General features: G+C 37.5%; 2 protein-coding genes across 2 annotated transcripts in view; one reads left to right on the top strand and one right to left on the bottom strand.

Moving 5' to 3' along the window:
• Positions 1-45: 45 nt before the first annotated feature.
• Positions 46-21,604, top strand: eif3m (eukaryotic translation initiation factor 3 subunit M). Its single transcript, XM_003214695.4, has 11 exons — positions 46-202; positions 1,897-2,029; positions 6,736-6,874; positions 7,709-7,832; positions 9,322-9,416; positions 12,306-12,389; positions 13,054-13,153; positions 15,221-15,302; positions 20,305-20,448; positions 20,829-20,889; positions 21,340-21,604. The coding sequence occupies exons 1-11, from the start codon at positions 161-163 to the stop codon at positions 21,458-21,460; spliced, it is 1,125 nt and encodes a 374-aa protein (XP_003214743.1). The 5' UTR covers positions 46-160; the 3' UTR covers positions 21,461-21,604.
• The window catches only part of ccdc73 (coiled-coil domain containing 73), a 71,585-nt gene continuing 70,735 nt past the window's right edge, over positions 21,344-22,193 (bottom strand). Inside the window, exon 18 of the mRNA XM_062967762.1 lies at positions 21,344-22,130. Within this exon, the coding sequence (XP_062823832.1) occupies positions 21,879-22,130 (252 nt within the window). The 3' untranslated portion in view covers positions 21,344-21,878. The remainder of the gene's footprint in view (positions 22,131-22,193) is intronic.

The raw sequence follows: 22,193 nt of genomic DNA, 5'->3' as shown, positions 1-22,193 counted from the left end.
CCGAGAGCGCGCGTGCGCATTAAGAAGTCCGGGGCCGGAGGTGAGAGGAGGGAAGGGAGGCACGATTCCTGTGACCCGGATGTGGAAATGACACAGCAGCGAACGCGTTCCTTTCCGGTCGGGCGGCGTGCTCCGGACAGGGAGCGAAGCTGCTGCCGAGATGAGCGTCCCGGCTTTTATCGACATCACGGAGGAAGACCAGGTGGGGAGGCGAGGCGGTGGCTTTCCCGCTCTGACTGACCCTCCCGGCATGGGCGGACTTGGGCCTTCCAGGTGTTTTGGGCTTCAACTCCCACATGGTTGGAATGGTGGGAGTTGAAGTCCAAAACAGCTAATGGGCCCAAGTTTTCCCATGCTTGGCATAACCCCTGTGCAAAACTCATCTGCAACAGAGTTTCCCAAACCTTTGGTCCTCCAGATGTTTGGATTTCGTCTCCCAGAATTCATGACAAGGTGTGCGTCCTCTGTAGAAATAATACAATTGGACATCACTTGAACTTCCCTGGCTCAATGCTGTGCAATCCTGGGAGTTGTAGTTTGTTGAGGTCCCAGCACCATTTGGCAGAGAATAATAATACTTGATTTGTACCCCGCCTATCTCCCCAAGGAGGCTCAGGGCAGGTTCCAACAAAAGTAACAAAATGGCAAACATTCAGTGCCAAAAACAGACAATAATAAACCAAAACAGTGGATAAAAGAATCTCAAAATAAACTTATAAAACCAAATAAAAAATAATACATAATTGAAGTTAAAATAAGCATTATATATTGAGAAAGCTAAGGACTCCATAAAACTCTTAACTCCTATGATTCCATAGCATTGTGCCATGGTAGTTAAAGTAGTGTCCAGCTGTATTAACCCTGCAGTGTAGGTTCAACTGTTGCCAAAATGTATGGAGCTTCCAGAAAATATAGCTCCAGACACCTGGAGCACCAAAGTTTGAAAACAGCTGATCTGTAGGAAGATGCCAAGTTATCTATGCAAAAGTTCTTTTTGGGGTGATGTACAGCATCCCAAGAAAATGCAATAGAGTTTAATGGAAGGGTGTGTGTCCCTTACCCAAAATGCCTGGGACCAGATGTAGTCTGCATTTCATTTATTCCCAAGATCATGGAATATTTTTCTATATATACTGTAATAGGATGTCTAAGCATGAGATTTCTTTATGTTCACATACACCAGTGGTTCTCAACCTGTGGGTCCCCAAATGTTTTGGTCTTCAACTCCCAGAAATTCTAACAGCTATAAATTGGGATTTCTGGGAATTGTAGGCCAAACACCAGGGGACTCACAGGTTGAGAACCACTACCATACACCATATGCATATAGCATATGATTAAGTTATACTCTGGTTTCTCTTCAGATCGTATATGATTAAGTTGATACATAAGCAAAGGTGTCATTATCACAGCAGCGCATGTGGGCAATTTTAGAGCTTCAGTATAATTCTTGATTCTGAATAAGAGATGCTCAGTCTGTACTGTAGATTGGTCTGACCCATCAGGAAACCTTCCTCTCTACTTGTATTTATCTGCAGTTCCTTGCATTGTAAAGAAGAAGAAACAATGGTCCTAATTATAGCCTTATTATATGATTGGGAACAGATTGGTTAGGGCATTTCTGTGGGATCTTTGTGTACACATATCCTTTGGGAATACCAGATTCATAGTTAGAATCTTAATAGAAACACTGCCACAAATGAGGTTTATACATATTTTGTTAGATTACTTGCTTCTTTGCGTTAAAATAGTGTCTAAATTCCAATTACATTGAAATTATGTTATGTACACTATCAAAAATAACACGTTGTGACCACAACTGCTAAGTTGTTAGATGTAAACTACTTGCAATGTTTATAAATAACTTTTAGGGTGTTTTTTGCTTGTTTTTGTAAGGCTGCAGAACTTAGGGCTTACCTGAAATCCAAGGGAGCTGAAATTTCTGAAGAGAATTCTGAAGGTGGACTTCATATTGACTTAGCCCAGATCATAGAAGCATGTGACGTGTGCTTGAGGGACGATGATAAAGGTTTGTATCATATTTTTAGGTAATTTTTGATGGGGTGCTTGGATTGATAAAGGTATGGGGTTATAACAGTGATGGCGAACTGCCCAAACCGAGTGCTCAAACCAGGGGTTGTGTGTGTGTGTGTGTGTGTAATCCGGGGGGGGGGGGGGGTCATAGATTTGCCACCACAAGGTTATAATGTAGTTGGAATCCTCTCCAAACCAATTTGGGATTGAAATGGTTTTGGTTTGTCTGGTACACAAGGAAAAGGTCTGTCTCTGTTGTCTATCTTGTATCTTTTTATACTGCTGACCAGAGAGTCCTTTTGGACTACCTAGCCATGTGCCACTTAGGAGGTATGGTGTTAATGGTAGCTCTAGGCTTTCCTGGAGGATCCGTCCCAGTGTTGTTTGCTTAGACCTGTAGATGGCTCTTGTTCTTCCTATTGTCAAACATGAAATCACTGGGGGGGAAAGTCTGGAGGTTCAGCATAATGTTACCAGTATATGGAGTGGTTCACAGTTCTACTGCTAATGCCAGGGACATTGCTGAATTTGCAACAGATATCTGTAGGTAATTTGGGTTCAAATGAGAGCAAATAACCTGCCACTTAAATTAGATAAAACACACAGGAAACCAGCTGATCAGGATGGAACTGTTCAACTCATAACTGCAAAATGAGCTTCCTGTGGACGCAACACCATCTATCAATATGCAAGTAGTGTCAGTGGCAAAGAGTTGCTTTGACAAGTTTTAGGTTGAATGCAGCTGTCATACCAAATTTTGATAAAACAGGCCTAGTTCCATTGCTTGTACATTGGCAGTCTTCTGAGCAAACAGTTGTAATGCACACTATGTGGGACTGCTTTTAAAAATAGTTCAGAAGAACTTGTAGAAAATGTGACCATATTTGCTGTAATGGTAATGAAGATATGTTACATAAATTACTATACCTACTTGCATTGGTTTTGATGTTTTTGTAGCCGAAGCATGTGCTGGTGTTGATGTTTAAAAGCCATCAACCAACCTGCCCTTTGTTCTCCAGATGATTTTGAACCAGAGCTTACATCAGGCTCAACCACTGACAGTGCCAGATGAGTAGACTGGTATTTATAGACAGTCTGGACCGTAAAATCAGAGAATTGGAAGGAATAGCCTTTACCTATATAAATCTGTCTGTTGGCCTACCTGCATGATCATGGTGGTTGATGGACACAAAGAATGGAGCCCTTTTGCTGGTACCTTGTTTTTTGTGGAATCTTGTCACTCTTCGCATAGACTGCAAATAATCTTTGAAAATTATTTATTTTAAGTCAAGGTATCATAGCACTGCTTTTTTTAATAGCACTTCCCTGACACTGTTACACTGTTGTTTTTAAAGGTTATTTTATCGTAATTTTGATATCAGTTTTGTGAATCCAAATACAGGCAACATACAAGTTATGAGCAAGTTAGGGTCCGTAGGTTTGTCCTTAAGTTGTATTTGTTTGTAATTTGAAACAGGAACATTTTTAAGTGTAACTCCAGCCATATATATAGCATGTGGGTGTGTGTATGTATATATATATGTAAGCTTTGGCTAGCATAGGGAAGGGTTAACACCCCTGTGGTGTTTGTTTTGCTGTTTGTGCCCCTGTTCAGAAGATTTCACCTCACTTTCTATGCCTGTGATAATTGCTTTGTAAAAAATTTGGCTTGTTGTAGTAATAAAGCTTCAGTTGGAAAACCTTTTCTCCATGATAACTCCTTCAGGAGTAAACTTCCCTTCCGAGGGGTAGATTTCTCTTCCTGTTGTCTCGCCCCATTCTAAACTATAAGTCATTGTAAGTTGGGTGTTTGTAACTCGGGGATTGCCTGTAAGCTGCTTTATGAAGACTGGTTCAATCATAGAATCATAGAGTTGGAAGAAACCTCACGGGCCATCCAGTCCAACCCCCTACCAAGAAGCAAGAAAATCACATTCAAATCACCCCCGACAGATGATCATCCAGCTTCTACTTAAAAGCTTCCAGAGAAGGAGCCTCCACCACACTCTGGGGCAGAGAGTTCCAGTGCTGAACAGCTCTCACAGTTAGGAAGTTCTTTCTAATGTTCAAGTGCAATCTCTTGAAAGTCAAGCTGTGTTTACAAGAAACTAAAAATTCATTGTACAGAGTTCTTAGCACCTTCAAGAACATTATTTATGTACCCTGTGTGTGAGGATCAATGGAAAAAGATTCCAGAGGGAACCCAGTAATACCAGTGTTTAATCTAGGATATATCCCAAGCTCCATAGGTTATATCTGTTACATGTTGACAGTTCCTAGGGTTTAACTGGGGGAAGTTAATGAAGAATCAGGAAGGTTCTGAATTCCCAGCAGTGATGAAAGAAAACACTTTGTTTTCTAAAGTATTCACTGAAAGTTAAACAGTGCTTGGTCTGAATTGTGGCTGTTATTACACAATACCTCTTGAAGATTTGAATTCTAACTTTGATGCTCTCTATTTTGTGTTGGTAGTTATTAGAGAGTCAGTAGGGATAGTGGTTGGAGTATGACCCTGAACACCAAGATTCAACTCCTTCCCCCAACTGAAATCCCAGAAAATACTGAGTAAACCATACTCTCTCAGCCTTGGACAGGTAAAGAGGCAACTCTTTCTGGATGAATTTTGCCAAGAAAATCCTATGATAGGAGTGCCATAAGTCAGATTTGAAGAACTGTAACATACTCAGCCAGGAAGGTGAAAAGCTAGGTTTATTTTTTTTTAATTTAGAAATTAGATATCTAAATTAGAGTTTGATATTATTTTAAATTAATAAAACAATACATATTTATATGAAGTGTTAATAACATTACAAAAAAAGCATTTGTTGCACTGTTGGCCATCTCCTAGTGCAACTATATGAAACCCTACTCTAGCATTTTGCAGAGCTTGAGTCATTTTGTAATTCTCATTGGGTTGTAAGGGAAGCTGGAATTGCCTTCCATATGGTTCTACTGACAAAAATATTTCACTGGGTCCTACCCATAGTTGTGATCAAATGCCTTTGCAGACATTGCACCATTGTTTATAGAATATGTTTTGAACAATCAGTCCCAAAATTGATTTAAATTGGTGATGTAAATGGATAATTTCTTACAATGATCGAAATCATCTTAATTTAGATCACTGCACCTGGCGCCTTACGTTAATTCAATGGACACTATCAACTGGGCCAGTATGATTTGCAGGAAATATCACCTCTTCAAGAAAAGGCATCTTAAATACGTCCACATTTTGCCAATATTGTGATTGCTTTTGACTGCCTCTTATACAGCTTTGGTAAAGCTGTCTTGGGAAGGGTACTGTGGAGAAGGTGCAAAAAGGGAGAACCAGAATGATTAAGAAACCTTGAAAGATTAAAGTGTTTTAGCTTATTAAGGGGAAAAAGAATCTTCCATTATTTTCAGATTTTAAGAGAATGAATAGAACTTTAAAGTCACCCAGTGCATTTAATTGACATTTGATTCAAAACAGACAAAAGGAAATCTTTTTGTTAGGTAATGGAATACGTTGCCACAATATTTGAAATCTTGTCCAAAGGCATATCATGTTTGCATACAAGTAACTGACTGGGAAATAATATGGAGAGCTGTTCCTCCTTGTGGGCTTCTGGGCTAAATACTGTAAGAAAGACTGTAGTAGACCAGATGAGTCTTTGGTCTCATCCAGGAAGTTTTTTCTTAACTATCCATGCAACTAAGAGTCCTACACGTAACTGAGAAGATATACTGCATTTTATTCAAGAGACAATTGCCAGGCCGTTTCCTCTTGCCCAGTCAAGTCAGTAAGCCCAAATTGCATCCTGACAATGATAGTTAGCAGGAAAAGCCTCTGCTCCTGATGCCGAGGAGAAAATGCCAGAGCAGACAGCAGACAGGAATTTTGAGGGCGCTGACCCTTCCAGCATGACAGAAGGAGCAGTGTTATTTAGAACTGTCTATCCTGGCATTTTGGATATCTAGCATGCACTCTTTTTGGATGGTAGCCAATTGCCTGTACACAGAAAGGGCACTAAAATATTCCTCCTTCATATCTTCTCATTAGAGAATGGAGTACAGGTTCATTTTTCACGCAACAGTTAGTCTTCTGTACTAGGAACCAGGATCTCTTTATTTCTCTGGCTGAGGGGATCTCTGCACTGTGCTAATTGGTACCCACTTGGTACCAGAATTATGACTATTATATTGAACATGTTAACATATTTGACATTTTAAACTTATTTTAGAGAAGACTGATTTCAAACCTGTGTTAAAATTAGGGGTGGGGGCACTTACTTTAGCTTTCTTCTCATCATAGTGGAATCAGAAGTTTGATACTTTTACATTTTATTGTTGGTTTCTAGTAGAAGGTACGTGAGTCTAGAAATAGTTTTTCCCATGCCTTATTAAACATTATAAAGTACTTATAAAGGAATCCTGTAGCCTCTTTGAGATGAAGAAAAAGTAATTTCTCACAGACATTTTTTGAACCCTAATCCACTTCACCAAATGCTTTTGATGAAGTGGATTGGAATCCCTGAAAGTTATGCTAGAAATTTCTTCTTCTCAGTCTCAAAGATTTTCTTATTCTCTCTTTATGTTGCAGAAGACTAATATGGAATAAGGATGTGTAAAGATGTAAAATACTGTTTAATGTGCTCATAGCCAACAACAATTCTGAATTACTCATTTTTGTAATGAAAAAAATACTGTTTTTCAACATAGATGTTGAAAGCGTGATGAACAGCGTTGTGTCTTTGCTTCTTATTCTGGAACCTGACAAGCAAGAGGCTTTGATTGAAAGTCTATGTGAGAAATTGGTCAAATTTCGGGAAGGTGAACGTCCATCTCTCAGGCTCCAGCTGTAAGTATCTTGCGTGGGTGAGAAAAATAAATATCTCGTATCACAGTCACTTTTATCTGGGAGAAAGATGACCTGTGATTTGGTATGGTATTCTGATCCTGTCAGCTGCTCAGATCTGATAGTGCAACTGGCTCATATTTCTGTGTCCTGTATATACTCATTTATAAGTCTAGAATTTTAGTAAAAAAATCAGCCCCAAAAGACCTGGATCGACTTATTCATGGTTCAGTGTAAGTATTGTACTTAACTCTTATCAAAAATCACCCCCTCTCTAAGTAGAATAATGAAAGGTGAGAGTTTATTCCATTCTGGTAGAACATGAAAGAAACAATGAGGCTCTCCCCTTCCCCTCCTTTTAATCTTTCTGCTGTGATGCCACTTCTGCCCTTTGTGGATGCCTGAGCAAAAAAATGGCAGTGATGGCGTTAGGGGTGGCTGATCCCCTGAGGCTCTGCTGATGCTTTCCCCTTTCTGCAGAGTGACTCTTAGTTTATATATGGTGATATCAAAACCTACTAATGACTTATACTTGAGATCAACTTATACACAAGTATATGTGGTATGTTATATATAAAGTGATAGTAATAAAATCAGTACTGTGGAACTCAATTAAAATCTGAAAGTAGATTTATTTCAATTATTTCAATTATTTATACCCCGCCCTTCTCACCCGAGGGGACTCAGGGCGGATTTCTGTGATATAGATTTGATTCTGATACTGCCATAATCTGTGCTATTTTAATTTTCAAATCTTGTATTTATTTTGTTGGGCTTTGGTTTATGGTTCATTCTATACCTCCAATATGAAGATTAATTGATTTCATTACTGCTTAGGCTAAGCAATCTTTTCCATGGCATGGATAAGAATACCCCTGCAAGGTACACAGTCTACTGCAGCCTCCTCAAAGTAGCCTCCAGCTGTGGAGCGATACAGTACATTCCAACTGAACTGGAGCAGGTAAGTAGCTGGATAACATTTGCATGATAACAACAATCTTCTTTCAGTATAAAGGGCCCCAAAATTATGACTTTTATATATATATATAAAAGTCTGGCATTCAGACTTTACTTCCACCAGCAGGAAGTGATCAGTTTCTGCCCTGCAGAAAGTACGTGAGGAAATGAGTTTTGCTGGTTATTCCTGAAGCCCCTTATACCCTCTAAAGATGGTTTTTGGGAGATACTTGCAGCACAGTTTGAGTGGTGGTGCTAGAGTTTACTAGTAGAAGGAATCAGCAAAGCTCCATCCCACCCCATCCTTCCAGTGAGATGATGCTGATGGATCACAGGGAGACTACTTCTTCAGAGAAGGGACGCACTGTATTCAGCTAATGGTGTCTTTTGTTAACAGATGCAAGTCTGTTCGCTTTGCTCTCCAGCATTCCAAAACACAGGGCATATGTGAGTGTTACATTAAGACAGATTTCCCTTGGATTTGTACTATGAACAAGCCAAAGAGCTGGTGTGTACTAAGCAATGGCTCCAACTGCAAGAAGGAATGCACTGTGAGGTTAATTGGTTTGGTGTGATGTTTGAATTCAGCAGAAATGGTTGTTGATCATAGCAAGCAAGAAGACAGCCCCCAAGATGAAACCAAAGGTTCTTTCTCTGATGTTTTGGAAGAGAAGCAAGTCATAGCACAAACTCCTACCTAGTTCAAATATGGTAGAAAACCACATACTGAACCTGTCAGCAAGCACCCACCAGCACAGAAGCTTGTATATCATAACACAGATGTCTAAATAATTCTGACGTGGTGGATTGTAAGCTTTCTGTATTCTCTTAATTTAAAGTATAAAAACACAGATACAGAAAATTCCACTAAGTATTTCTGTCCATTGATTAGGGTGTTGTATTCACCTTCCCTTCCGCATATCAATCTCTGCGGTATTATATTCAATTCATGTGCTATTTAGTTACAAAAATTTTATATTTTGAACATTGATATAAACAAATCTGGTGCTGAAATATCCTGAAGACACTAAATGCTATTTGATCTTGGAAGTAAACAGGCTTAGCTTTGGTTAATACTTGGATGGGAGACTGCGAATGAATGCCATGTGCTGTGGGTGAAATTACAGAGGAAGAAACTTGCAGAAACACCTCTGAGAATTCCTTGCCTAAGAAAACGATAAAATCCATGGGGTCGCCATAGTTAATATATGACTTGAAGGCAGATATATACACACTACCAAAATCCTGTACTGTTTAGTGAATTGTTAATGTATTGTCAATTTCTATTGTTTTGTGATCTTTTCCTTTTGTATGGGGTGTTTCCTTTGATATTGTGAAAACTTAGTAATAAAAGAGTTGTAGAAATACTGTTGGCCAAAAACCTAATAGAACAGTTTTCTTGTCCTACATTCTTGTGACCTGTTTTTAAAATGTTTGCAAGATAACTCTCTTGATTGCTAAAATGTACCTTTTTGTTTCCATTTTTTGTATAGGTTAGAAAATGGATTTCAGATTGGAATCTTGCCACTGAAAAAAAGCATACTCTTCTTAGACTTCTGTATGACGTGTTAGTGGACTGCAAGAAAAGGTAAATGGGGCTACATACAATCCAAAAATATGATTTTTATGTTATTAGTAACAGTTATATCTCATCTTTCCAATAGTATTCACGACAGCGTAATGTTTATACTTCTATCAAGTTTTCAAATTTGAAATGAATTTCAGATCGGCTTGACTTTTTTCCTTTTTGTTTTTAAGATTCAAGGAAGCATTTTTCATGATATAATAATAAAGAATCTATTAATCAGTTCCATGTATTTTTAGCATTTTGTAATTTATGAGAAATTTATGTAGGTTTATTAATTGTGTAGCCTACAGAATTGTGTGATTTGTATACTAACAAACTCAAGAACAGATATTATGCACTAAGCATCATTCTTTGGTCTAAATTAAAACAGTCCAGTGTACCTAGCCTACTTATTAATTATTTAGAGTCTGCTCATAATGGCATAAATATACATCAAAATACAGCAGTGGTTGAAATAACAGTTTAATGGCAAAATTCCTAATGTGATGTACTAGTTATAGCTTGGATTGGGAGTTAAGTAATCCACATTCTAGTTCCCACTAAGCCAAGAAACACATTGAATAATGTTAAAGTAGTCACTCTCTCCCGGCCTGACGCGTTTAACAAGGTTAGGTATCCATGTGGGAGAGAACCATTAAATACCTTATAAATGTTAAAAGGTAGGCTGCTGAGCTTTCAGAAAGGTAAGTTAGAACTTTTAAGTAACATTTCCTTTAGAACTACATCCCTCACATTAGGCAGGAGAAAAGGGAAAGTATTTCACCTTGGCTTGTTATCTTGCCCCTATTATTGAAGTGAGGAAAAGATCATCTCTTTTTGAGTTCCTCCTAGATAGTGGGCATCAGCTGGTTTTCCATCCCAAGTAATTATGGGATAATTCATCTTGAAAAGAATGGAGGTGCCACAGTTTGCCCTTCCCAGCTAGAGTAGACTTGCTGACTCTTTTACACTTACTGAGTGTCATCTTACTAAGTTCCTATTAATACAGAGGGCCCACTTTGGTTGGTGTAAGCAACTATTCCATGAGTCACTTTATACTCTACCTTGCACCCCTTCTTGACTTCACCATGCGGAAAATGGAAGTGACATGACAACTCTTCTAGTTTTGTGTTTGGCCATTTTTCAAGAAATTGTAAAATTTTAAGCAGGACAGAAGGAGCAAAACCACTGGATTTGGCAGCTATTTTGGGCCCTTTTGCAATTTTTGTGCCCAAACAGCCTGAAAACATTAAAAATAGTTGAGTTTGGAGGCTTGTGGGGGCTTTCTGAGCTCACAGTGTTCACATGTGGCTCACGGGCCACGTGTGGACATTTTCATCACCCCTGAACCAGATTTAGGCTTTTGTGTCATTCAGTTAGCAGAGATACAAGTCAGTGAGTTCTGAAAAAGGATTGATAGATATTTTAGGGGTTTTCTTCAGGTCCCAAAAGCTTTTTATTTGTATTTTTTAAAATGTTTGTTTTAACAAAGCAGTCTATCTCTTGGTGATAGGAGTTATACCAGTTCTGTTGTTTTTAAATCATTGCTATAATCTAAAGGAATCCTGGGATTTGTACGTTAGGAGATTGGACTAGAACTCTTCAGTAGAGAATTCTTTTTAAAAACCTGTCTGGCCAGCTTCATATTTCTTTGAGGAAGTAGATTATGTGGACCCAGTTCAGTCTGGCTTTAAGCCAGGGTACAGTACCAAGGCAGTCTTGATTGCTCTGACTGACTATCTACTCTGATGGAAAGATGGGGAGCACTCCCCTGTTGATCCTCTTGAATCCTTTAGTGGCTTTTGATACCATGGATCTTGGATCCACTCTGGCAGATGGGACCCGGTGCCACTGTTTTACAAGTCACCGAGTTCCTGTCTGCAAGATTGTATCCAGAGAGTAGTATTGGTGGACTCAGTCTTGGAGTGGTTTTCTGGATGTTGTAATGGACTACATTTATAAACTGAGGCTGAATCCTGATAAATGGAGACTCTATGGATTGGTGGTTCCTGAATCTGGAAAGTCGGTAGGTTACCTTCCCTGGATGGTAGATCCGTCCTTGTCAGGCCCTGATAAATTTGGCGACGGAGGAACAGCTACTTTCCTGTACAGTGAAAACTCAGCCACAGTAGTCCATGGATTGGTTATCTTCCTGATTAGACTATTGGAATGTACTCTGCATAAGAAGACTTGAAAACTGTAAATACTGCAAAATGCAGCATCGGGATTGCTCACTGGAATTCCATTCAGATATCATATAACATTCCTTCATTGGCTGCTTCATTTAGAAACAAGCTTCAACATTACTTGTGATTGTGTCCAGATGTATTCTAGTAAAATGTGTAAAGATGTGTTGAGAGCTTTCTGTAACTGTCAGGTAATGTATCCATTTAAAAATAGTAAAAGAATTAGGGAAGTCCACATTTTAAAACACCAACTCAGATTAAATAATTGCATATTCCTCGTGATACCAGTGTCAGCCAGAACTATCCTCCTGTTCTCAAGGGCAACTTGAATCACAGTTTCTTGATGCCTTTAATTATCTTTAATTATCTTTCTGAAGAAAAGTAAACTAGACTCGCAGTTAAATTGCACACATGGGAATTGGCAGATGCTGGACAAATGCAGTTTCTAGTTGCTTGAGGGTTACTATTAAAATTAGGCGTATCTACCAGTAATACTATACTCCATATTATAGCATGCCATAAACTCTATATTGATTTGATATTAATATTGAAATACAGTAATTAAAAGCAAATAAAGACAGTTAAAGACAAATTTAACATAACACAGTTTTACTGTATTATACATGTATTTCAATTTTTAAAGTATTTCTTCAAGGGTTTTTTTCTGGTTGCTTGAGAGTTCCAGTAAACTGAAAGTCTGCTGTGCTGTGTTTTCTCCCTACAGTGACAATGCGGCAAAAGTAATGGTGGAGTTACTGGGAAGTTACACAGAGGATAATGCCTCCCAGGCAAGAGTTGATGCCCACAGGTAATCTAAAATGAGTGAATGTCACTGAGGATCATATTCATACAGTGCAGTGAAACAAATAACAGGACAACCTAAATATTTAAATACACGTATCATGGAATCACAGGATTGGAAAGACCATTTAGTCTAACCCCTGCAATTCCAGGAAAAAACAGAAAGTGCCCCCAGCAGATGGCCATCTGGCCTCTGTTTAAAAGCCTGCAAGGAAGGAGCTTCACCACACCGAGGCAGAGAGTTCCACTGTTGAACAGCTCTTCCAGTCAAGAAGAGCTTTCTAATATTCAGTCTGTACAAGAGATGATTGCCTATATGGCAACTCTTCTATATGGATCTCAGTGTTCTAGAAAATGCCAGCTTAGTGCATGGTTGTAACCATTAATTTTACATGTTATTCAAAGAAGTTTAAACTTCCTTTCAACTATTAATCTGTTTTCTCAGTGTAAGAAATTATGTTTGCATGGTAATACAGAATTAGAGCAATTGGTTTTATGCACTTTAAAGATATGAATTTTTTTTAAAAAAGGTTTCAACCTGAAGGATGATCTTTTGGTGCTTTTTAAAATACATATTTTGTAGAACAGACAAGGAAAAACCTTTGCTTTTAAATAGAAACTTTTTATATAATCTAGAAATAAATATTTTGAATGCACTTATCTTTAACTAGGTGTATTGTCCGTGCACTAAAGGATCCAACCACCTTTCTCTTTGATCATCTTTTGGCCTTAAAACCAGTCAAATTTTTGGAAGGAGAACTTATTCATGATGTAAGTATCATTAATAGTTTAAAACAGAATACTTGGGAATAGATCACTGTTACTATATGGTTGCTTAATCACCACTGTAGGTTTTGAGCATATGTAATCTGTTCTGGATTGTGTCATTTGTAACAGTCATGTTTCAACATCGTATTATACCATAATTTGAGCAGTGAGCTAACAGGAATAAACTGCAGTGGGCCTTGTGCTTGCACATTCCCATGCGCCCACCTCACATGCCCAAGAGTAGGATTTTGGAAGTTTCCCCTGCTGCTTCACTGTCAGTTGGCATGCAATCCAGAAAAACCAAATGCAGTCAGCTATTAACTACATATATGAAAGTGTAAGTTTCAAATATGCAAACTGCATATTATAGCTGTCAAAGCTGACTTGCTTTAAACATACGTTGAGATTGGACCCCAGTGCCAAACCAGATTAAAGCTGTGTTTAGTCAAAAACAAAAGTTTGTGAATTCTTTGTCCCAAACATTGGCAGAGGAAGGAGTGTACTATCTAAGGCTTCTTCACAGGAACTGATTTGGCACAGCATGTGAATTCAGCTAGTGTTTTTCCAATAAGATTTTTTAAATACGCTCCTATTTCAGAAACACTTTGGTTATGCCAGGGTGCCTTTGACTTGTTTATTAACTTGCAAGGAATTTTAAAATCAATGATAGCACATAGATTAAAGTAGATTTGAATGTTGCTTACCTTGTTGGCAAGTGAGTGCAGCCCCCCCTTTTTTTTAACTATTGTAAGTTAAACTCAATTTTGTTGCCATCACAGGCAGTCACAGAATTGCTCTTTTAAAAAAATTTAGCCAAAGAGACCATTTGCAAAGTTGTGTCCCCAACATCCCCAACAACACTTCCTTCCTTCAGTTTATATGATGTATCTCACAATTTTCCAGCTGATCATCAGAACTCCAGTTTGGTTTCAGTTTCAGTTTTAATTTATGGAATATCTCAGCCAACATGTCTCTGTGCAGTGAAAATTTATTATCATGGGGAAAAGGGGTCTCCACTGAAGCTTTATCTCCAATCATTGTTTCCACAACAAGCCAGATTTTTCACAATTCAATTATCACAGGCACAGAAAGTGATGTGGAATCTTCTGAACAGGGGCACAGACATCAAAATAAACACCACAGGGATGTACTGTTAACCCTTTCCTGTTCTATCCAAGTTGCTATACATATATTTGGCTGGAGTTACAAATGTACCTGTTCTGACTTACATACAACTCCAATGTTTGTAACTTGGGGACTACCTGTATTGGACTAGCTAACACCTATTCTGATAGAGCTAATGATGTAGGAATAAACGAATGCAGTGGCATGTTAAATTGCTCCTTTAATCACTTCTTTATTTGTGTGGGAAATAGCTTCCCTAGGAGGACCATGGAGTCCTTCCCCAGAATATAGAATACTGATATCTCAACATTGTTGATTGCATGGAAAGCCTCTCTCAATAGGGGAGCCTCCCCTCCTAAGAGAAATACTCTTTACATTTGGACTATAATATTTCACCTCCTCATTCCTTTCTTTAGCATACATTCATATTGTCTGAATGGGAATGTACCTTCGTATGAGTTCACAGTTCTTACAGAACATCTGAATAGCCCAGTTCAGATGGTCATCGGAACTAGGACTGGAGGAGCTCAGGTCCCCCAGATGTAAAACTTCAGCTGCCATAATCCCAGTCAGCTAGGCCAGTAGTCAGGGTTGATCAGGGGTTTTGTTCAGAGGGTGAACATTCATCGTGCACCAGGGGAAAAATCACTTCTGATGTATTCAACTGTGACCAGTGATTTTGAGAATAATGTCACTGCAATGGGTAGCTTTGTTGCTGCACATATATTATTCATACTTCTGTTTCAAGGAACATGCTATGTTCCTCTAGGCACGACTGGAGTACAGCTCCCATAAATATTGGTTATTAGTCATTGTAGCTGTGGTTAATGATGTTGAAATCCAATATGGCTATAACTGAAAATGTGTGATGCCTATTGAATTAAATATTGTTTTAATTCCTTCTCATGTTATACCTGTAATTGTTTTTTTCTTTTTAATATATAGCTTTTGACAATTTTTGTAAGTGCCAAGTTAGCATCATATGTTCGGTTTTATCAGAACAACAAAGACTTCATTGACTCTCTTGGTAAGTTTTCTTCTTTAGGTATGAGTGTGACAAACTCAAATTAACTTTTCTCTGCCCCCACAACTCTTTACTTTTAATTAGGTGAGCTCTTTTGTTTTGCATTCACTGCCTGATGTCTTTGAACTGTGATATCACATAATGAAGGCCTTGATGAATTTGTATTAATACACAGAACCTTGTATTCTGAAATGTTGCTAAGATTTATAGACTCAAAATGCTTTGGTGAGAATTCAAGAATGTTGAAGAAATTCAAATGACACCCTCTAAATTATACATGGTGGGTGGGATGAGTGTGGTATTCTTTTCTAAATATAATACAACCCCAGCATTTGTGGGGGACACATTCCTGGACTTAGTGTGAAAAAACGAAACCATGGAGAATAGCAACCCATCTTGAAACAAACTATTTCCAGAGAAGCATGCCACAGAATCAATTTGGAGTATCTAGAAAATGCCCTAGAGGGAACATACTATTTTCAGATGTGGGTAAATGAAACTACGGTACTGGTCCCATGGATACTGGAGTTAATGTCTGAATATCTATTATTATTTTTATATGTGTATAGCCTTAGATCTTATTATTGGTACAGACTTGAGGACAAGATGCTGTTTCATGACCTAAAGTTTCAAGTAGAACTAGGGTGTAAATCAACAAAATCTTTCTAACAAGGATGAAGTGCAGTAAGACTGAGTGCTTGTGTTTTGTGCAAGCTTAATCTTTTTCCACCTAGCAAACTGCATTCTCTCCCAGTTAATATGTTTCATAGGGTGAAGCTTTGTGATGGAATGTTAATGTCAGCGCCCTCTTTATTTACACACTGTGGAAAAAAGGAGTAGTAATTAACACTTAGGCACTCCCCCATTGATGTGTAATTGACTGTTTCAAAGGAGCACTGGTTCATAAGCTATTGCATGCATGAAAATTACTTTTTCTGTATTGCAGCATTTTAGGACAAGGGTCAGTGACAATGCAAAAATTGTTCAATGATGCAGGCTTTTATATTACTACATTAAGGTTTAGATATAATGGTAATGAATAAGTGTTTCCATAAAAGATTTCTTTTAAAGCAATAACAATCCAGACTGACTTAAGACACTGGAACAATAGTTTGTTAAACAAAAATAATTCTAACCCTCAACTAATACCTCTTATTTGTGAACTGAAATGGAATCCTGAAAATTAAAATTTACTGTCTCAGGTAAATATGATAGGTTGTGCCTAGACCGGCTCCACAATAATATTCCACTGGTAATAAAGAAAAGGAGCAGAACAGTGATTTTCATGTGTTCCTCTTTCCTGCCACAATCCCAGTTCCACCTGAAAACGTGGTATATGCCTTCCACCCATCATCATCATCATCATTATTATTATTATTATTATTATTATTATTATTATTATTATTATTATTATATTTTATCCCACTTTTCTCTCTTAAGAGACTTAAAGCAGCCAAGAATTGTGAGAGATGGTACAGCAATTGGAAGGAATAAACAGAATACCACCTTTTTTCAAGCAGGAAGCTTCTGTTTAAAGAAAAGCATGTCTGAATCTAAATGATTGTGTTAGCATGCTAAACTGGAAAAAACGAATTTCTCTGTCTTTAAAAAACTGTTTATGGTATCACTGATTAGTTGAAAAAGATTACTTAAAAATTTAGAGCATCATATCCATTATTGTCACACCTGTCAACTGTCCAGGTACTTTTAAAATACTCAGTAGTGAAGTTTTCTAATTGATTTGTGTATATTAAATTGTGTCCTGTTAAGTGCAGTCAAGCAAGGTTATTTCATTTTCTCCACAACATTTCAGCCTGTTTGTCCAATTTTAGCCAGACTACGATTTTTAACTTTTATGTAAGTAAACCCATGAATTGCTATATGATTAATACTACCATTAAATAAAGGCCCTCCCTCCATGCCAGTTGCCACTGTCCTGGCCTTAGAGGGAGAAGAAGAGGTAATATCAGATGGGCTTGACCTCCCACCTTGCCATCTGCTTTTCCTTTTGCATCATGCCTCAATAAGATTATAAGCCTGAGAACATTGAACTGTTTTGTGGTTCCTTTACTTGTAAATTGCCATTGATAATTATGGCGCTAAATAGATGGAAAAAAAAATTAATTTAAAAAATTAGTTATTTCATATTCTGGAGAAATGAATCTATTTCCATGTCTCTGCCAGCCTTTATTTTTGTTAATTAATAAGAAAATCCAAGAAACTATGGAGTCTACAGGTGGCATCAGTTTGTTACAGTCTGGTGTTTCATTAATGCTGACAAGTTAGGCCAACTGTTGTTTCATCTTCTGTCAACTGTGAATCGCCCTGCCATGTTCACATTTACATTGTGTAGTATGGGCAACCTTTTTACTTTAAAAGGGTAATTAACAGTTCATTTGCATTTGTTAATTAGAGTTTATGTGCACTAATTGATTTTTGGTGCTTGTAGATTTCCATTAAACCCAGTTAGATACAGTTCTGGAGCTCACTATTCGCTTGAGTTATGGTGATCGCATTTTTGTTGAATCTGTGCCAGATAAATAGCCTGCTTCATAATTATTGCTAATTAACACAACATTATGCCTGGTAATAATGTGCTTCCTTGCTCTTCTATTAATGTAACAATGTGTTAATTCTATGTGTAAACATTTGGGCATTCAGAGTATGTAATGCACATTCCTTTTCCCTGCATCTGAAATACAAGTTATTTTATTCTGACTTTGTTCAAATAACTTGCCAATCGAAATGTAAAAATTAAAGTACTGTATGTAAGAATGCACTCAACTGTATCCATCTGGCTTTAGAACAGATTCCCCCCTTCCCCTGCAGCACCCCCGTACAAATCTGCTCATGTCAGTTGGTGTGCATTTGGGGGTTCAGTGGCAAAGATAGAAAAAAGGAAAGTCAGCATGAAAAAGGTCTGCTTGCATCATAATGGATGGATCCTAGCTAAACTTGCCTAGCACCAATATATAGCATAATCTCTATGAAATTTGTCCAAAGTTCTCTAAATGCTCAATTGAAATTGTCAAATCTAAAATGGTGGCATTTTTTATTCCCTCTTCCATGTAAAATTTAGGATAAGTAAAGGTTGACATCAGTCCTCCCTGGCCTAAATGTTATCAGTCCGACTTTAAACGGACCCATTGAATTGATGAAAACCTGGCAAGTCAGCACTTGTGTAAGAACCATTGATTCACAGAGTATACCCTATTTGGGACAAGCTGGGGCATATTTATTTTCATCCAACAGTGCTCCATGATGCATAACGTTTATCTTCAGAGCACAGGTGTGAATTGCACCCGTCAGATGTTGCTGGATTGCGATTAGTATCGGCACAAGCAGTAGTATAAAAGAATGCTGGGAGTTGTAGTGCAAAAAAATTCATAGCACTACATAATTCCACCTCTGCATTGGAGTGGTTTTGTTCAGTTCTGTGCCTGGCTTTCTTGGAGGGGGGTGTCATCTTTACACACATATATAATCCCCTGCTTATTTCTCCCTCCACACTTGCAGTTCTTTCACACATACACATTTCATCTGCTTTTCTTAAACTCCAACCAGTAAGTCTTCATGGATTCTCATACACTCCCCCCCCCCCCACTTGTCCTGCATCTTTTTTTCTTTACCCAACCCATGCATGCAGCGTCAGCTCCATTCTCTTGATTTCTCTTCCTCACATCCGTCATCCACTTTTGCTTCAATAACATTACTAGCTCAAGAGGAAAAACTAGACTGGCCTGTTTCAGAGCGATTTAGTGTTAGCCTTGAACAATAAACATCAGCAGGTGAAACTTTCCATGGCACAGTGTTAGCATTATTACATACTAATTTTCCCATTTGAAACTGTCCTTTAAGTAATAGTGAAGAGTTGAAAAGCTGGCAACCTCACTTATCTCACTGCACCCTTGCCTCCCTCTGCCCTGTCTTTTGTGTCTCTCTTCAATTATTCCTTAGCTTTGTCCCAATCTCAGGTTCAGTCGGTTTGCTTTTTTTGTGTGCAGGGAGTTTGGCACAAGCATGCTGTCCTTTCACTTTAAACAGCAAATCAAATGCCGAGGAAATTTGCCAGGCAAATAGACTGATTATGACAAGATAGCTACTATAAATTGGAAAAAGAGTGGCAGGGAGAAACATATCTTGGGGGTGACATGGAGGAGCAACACACATTGATTTGAGTTTAACCCCCACATGCCAACCATTTTCCCTGTGTCATGGAGAACAGGGAAAAGAGAACATTGGCACTTGGCCACATGTTGGTCCAGCTGTCCATAGTTTCCAGAGCATTCCCCAACCTCTGCTAACGTGTTGCAAGAGCTGTTCTGGAACTCCCTTCCTAGAGAGTCCCTGCTTGCCTTTGGTAGGCAGGTAAAAACATTCCTCTGCCATCAGGCATTTGTAAACTGATGAGGGGTGAACTTTTTAAAATGGTGTGATTGATTTTTAAGACAGATTAACATGTTAATGAATGTTTAATTGTTGTTTTGTTTTCTATTTATATGCATTCATGTTTTAATTAATATTTTTATATTTCTTTTTAGCTGCTTTGAGTCCCTATATCCAGAGAAAGATGGAATAAAAACTAATTAAATAAATTTAACTGGATTAACTGGTTTCAAACTGCATTCCTAACTCTTAAGTCCTTGGATGTCCAAGAGTGACTTCTGGCTGAATCTGGGATTTAGGGATAGTTTACATAAACCCTCAATCTTTATTAGAATTTTTTCATGTTCCTGATCTTTAAAAATGGTTGGATTTTTGGAAGCCTTGTTGTTTTGCCATTTAGGCAACTTAAGCAACCGGAAAGTTAGGGAAATTCAGTGTTAAGAGCATTACACTGATGTTAGAGTAGTGCTTGTATTTAGGATTGAGGAGACAGTGATTTGCAGTTTCTTGATCCCAGTGGCAGCATCTGTTTCAAAATAATTGTACTGTAATAACTTTTAATTCTGCTGAATAATAAATTACCATTAAGAACTTAAATATCAGTATTCCCCAAATGCAGGGCTGTTGCACGAACAGAACATGGCCAAAATGAGGCTGCTCACCTTTATGGGAATGGCTGTAGAAAGCAAGGAAATATCCTTTGACACCATGCAGCAGGAGCTTCAAATTGGAGCTGATGATGTGGAAGCATTTGTTATTGATGGTAGGACAGTTTGATTTCTGATCTTATAAGCAGCCTTTTGTGAATTGTTTTACTTGTATTGAAATGTCACTACACTGCTTTGGATTTAAACATTTACAAATACTTTACTGTAACTATATTTTAAACAGAATATGCATTTATCCAGAAAAACAGACAGATGTTCTCAATTGGTTTTTTTTTTGGTTTTTTTTTAACAGCTTTGTGAAATGTTAGGTATACATATTTTAATAACCTGCAATTTCCATATACTTATAAAAACATTTATTCTAATTTATTTCCTTGTAACAGCTTTTATACTTTCTATATAACAAGCTTTATGATAACAGAAAAGGTATACATGAACTGACTTACTTTCTATAAACTATTATTTTGTTTTGCAGCTGTAAAGACAAAAATGGTGCATTGCAAAATTGACCAAACACAGAGAAAAGTAGTTGTCAGGTGAGCCTTAAATCTTTTTCTGTGAAGCAGTGTAGTACAGCACTAATTATAACACTTATACATCTGTTTAATATTTTAACTAGAAGTATGATATTCCTATCAGTTGCCTGTAGTTAAATAGTTGCTATTTATCATAATTTTATTAAAGCTCAGACTGAATGTGATTAGCTTATTTAATGAAAGAGTCATATTTTCCAGCACATTTCATTTAATGGCCAAACAGTGACAAGAATACTAATGAGTATTGCTGGATGTTTTTAAGTGCTGATGAAGGCTGGAGAATACCAGACCAGCTTTTATGGGGAGTAAATATATTTCTTTACATGTAACTTGTGTCCTGCATTTTTCTTACTTCTAAATAGATAAGTACATAAAATATAATAATTTTTGAAAACAGATATTTGATGGAATTGCCATATATATCCTCATCTTTTTTGTTTTAAACTTTAGTTGCAGCACACATCGGACCTTTGGAAAACAGCAATGGCAGCAGCTGTATGACACACTTAATTTCTGGAAGCAAAATTTGAATCAAGTGAAAAACAGTCTCCTTAGTTTGTCAGACACTTGAATTCTTTTATCTATTTCCTGGCTTGTCGAAGATGGAAACTCAGCTATAGTAAAATTTTCAGCTTTTTAAAAATGTTCTCAAAATATCAAATTTAATAATTTGAACTAAAAGCAGGGAAAGTAATAAAGTTGGAATTGGAATAAATATTGATTTAGTTCCATTTTTATAATCATGGATGTTGTATGCTAGTTAATTTGGAAAAAAAGAGGAGAAATAGTATTAAAAGTTAATAATCCTAAAATCTGTAAAACTGTTCAATAGCCTCTACCTCAACAAGTAACTTTCAAATAAAATTTTCTAAGCTGCTCTTTTTTAAAATCATGAAGTGAACAGAAGAACCACAAAGACACCAGCCTTATATAATCTTCCATTTGCATGACTTTGGATTGCACACATATCAAAACACATTTAAAAACAATCATACTTCAGCTTTATCTGCTGTTACTGCCTTTTCTGGATATTCTGCATACTTTCTCTTTTTGGGCTGGCAGAGAGTTTCTGAATTTAGAAACCTTTCAATGTTGTTGATTTGTGTTTTTATGAAGACATTCTGTGAATTCCAGCCTTTTTCTTCAGCGCTTAGTGAGTTTTCACTTAAAACAGAGCCTTTGACTTCAGAGGACAATTCAGAAGACTTATCTTTTGGTCCAGATAGGCATTCAGTTGAAGCCTAAAATATTCACATGGAATATTAAATGTATAACTGCTCTTAAGGTTTTTTGGGGAAAGTGGA

The sequence above is a fragment of the Anolis carolinensis genome, chromosome 1 (genome assembly GCF_035594765.1).
Source record: "Anolis carolinensis isolate JA03-04 chromosome 1, rAnoCar3.1.pri, whole genome shotgun sequence".
Lineage (NCBI taxonomy): Eukaryota > Metazoa > Chordata > Lepidosauria > Squamata > Dactyloidae > Anolis > Anolis carolinensis.
The sequence above is the reverse complement of the archived record's forward strand: the minus strand, read 5'-3'. Positions and strand labels throughout refer to the sequence as shown.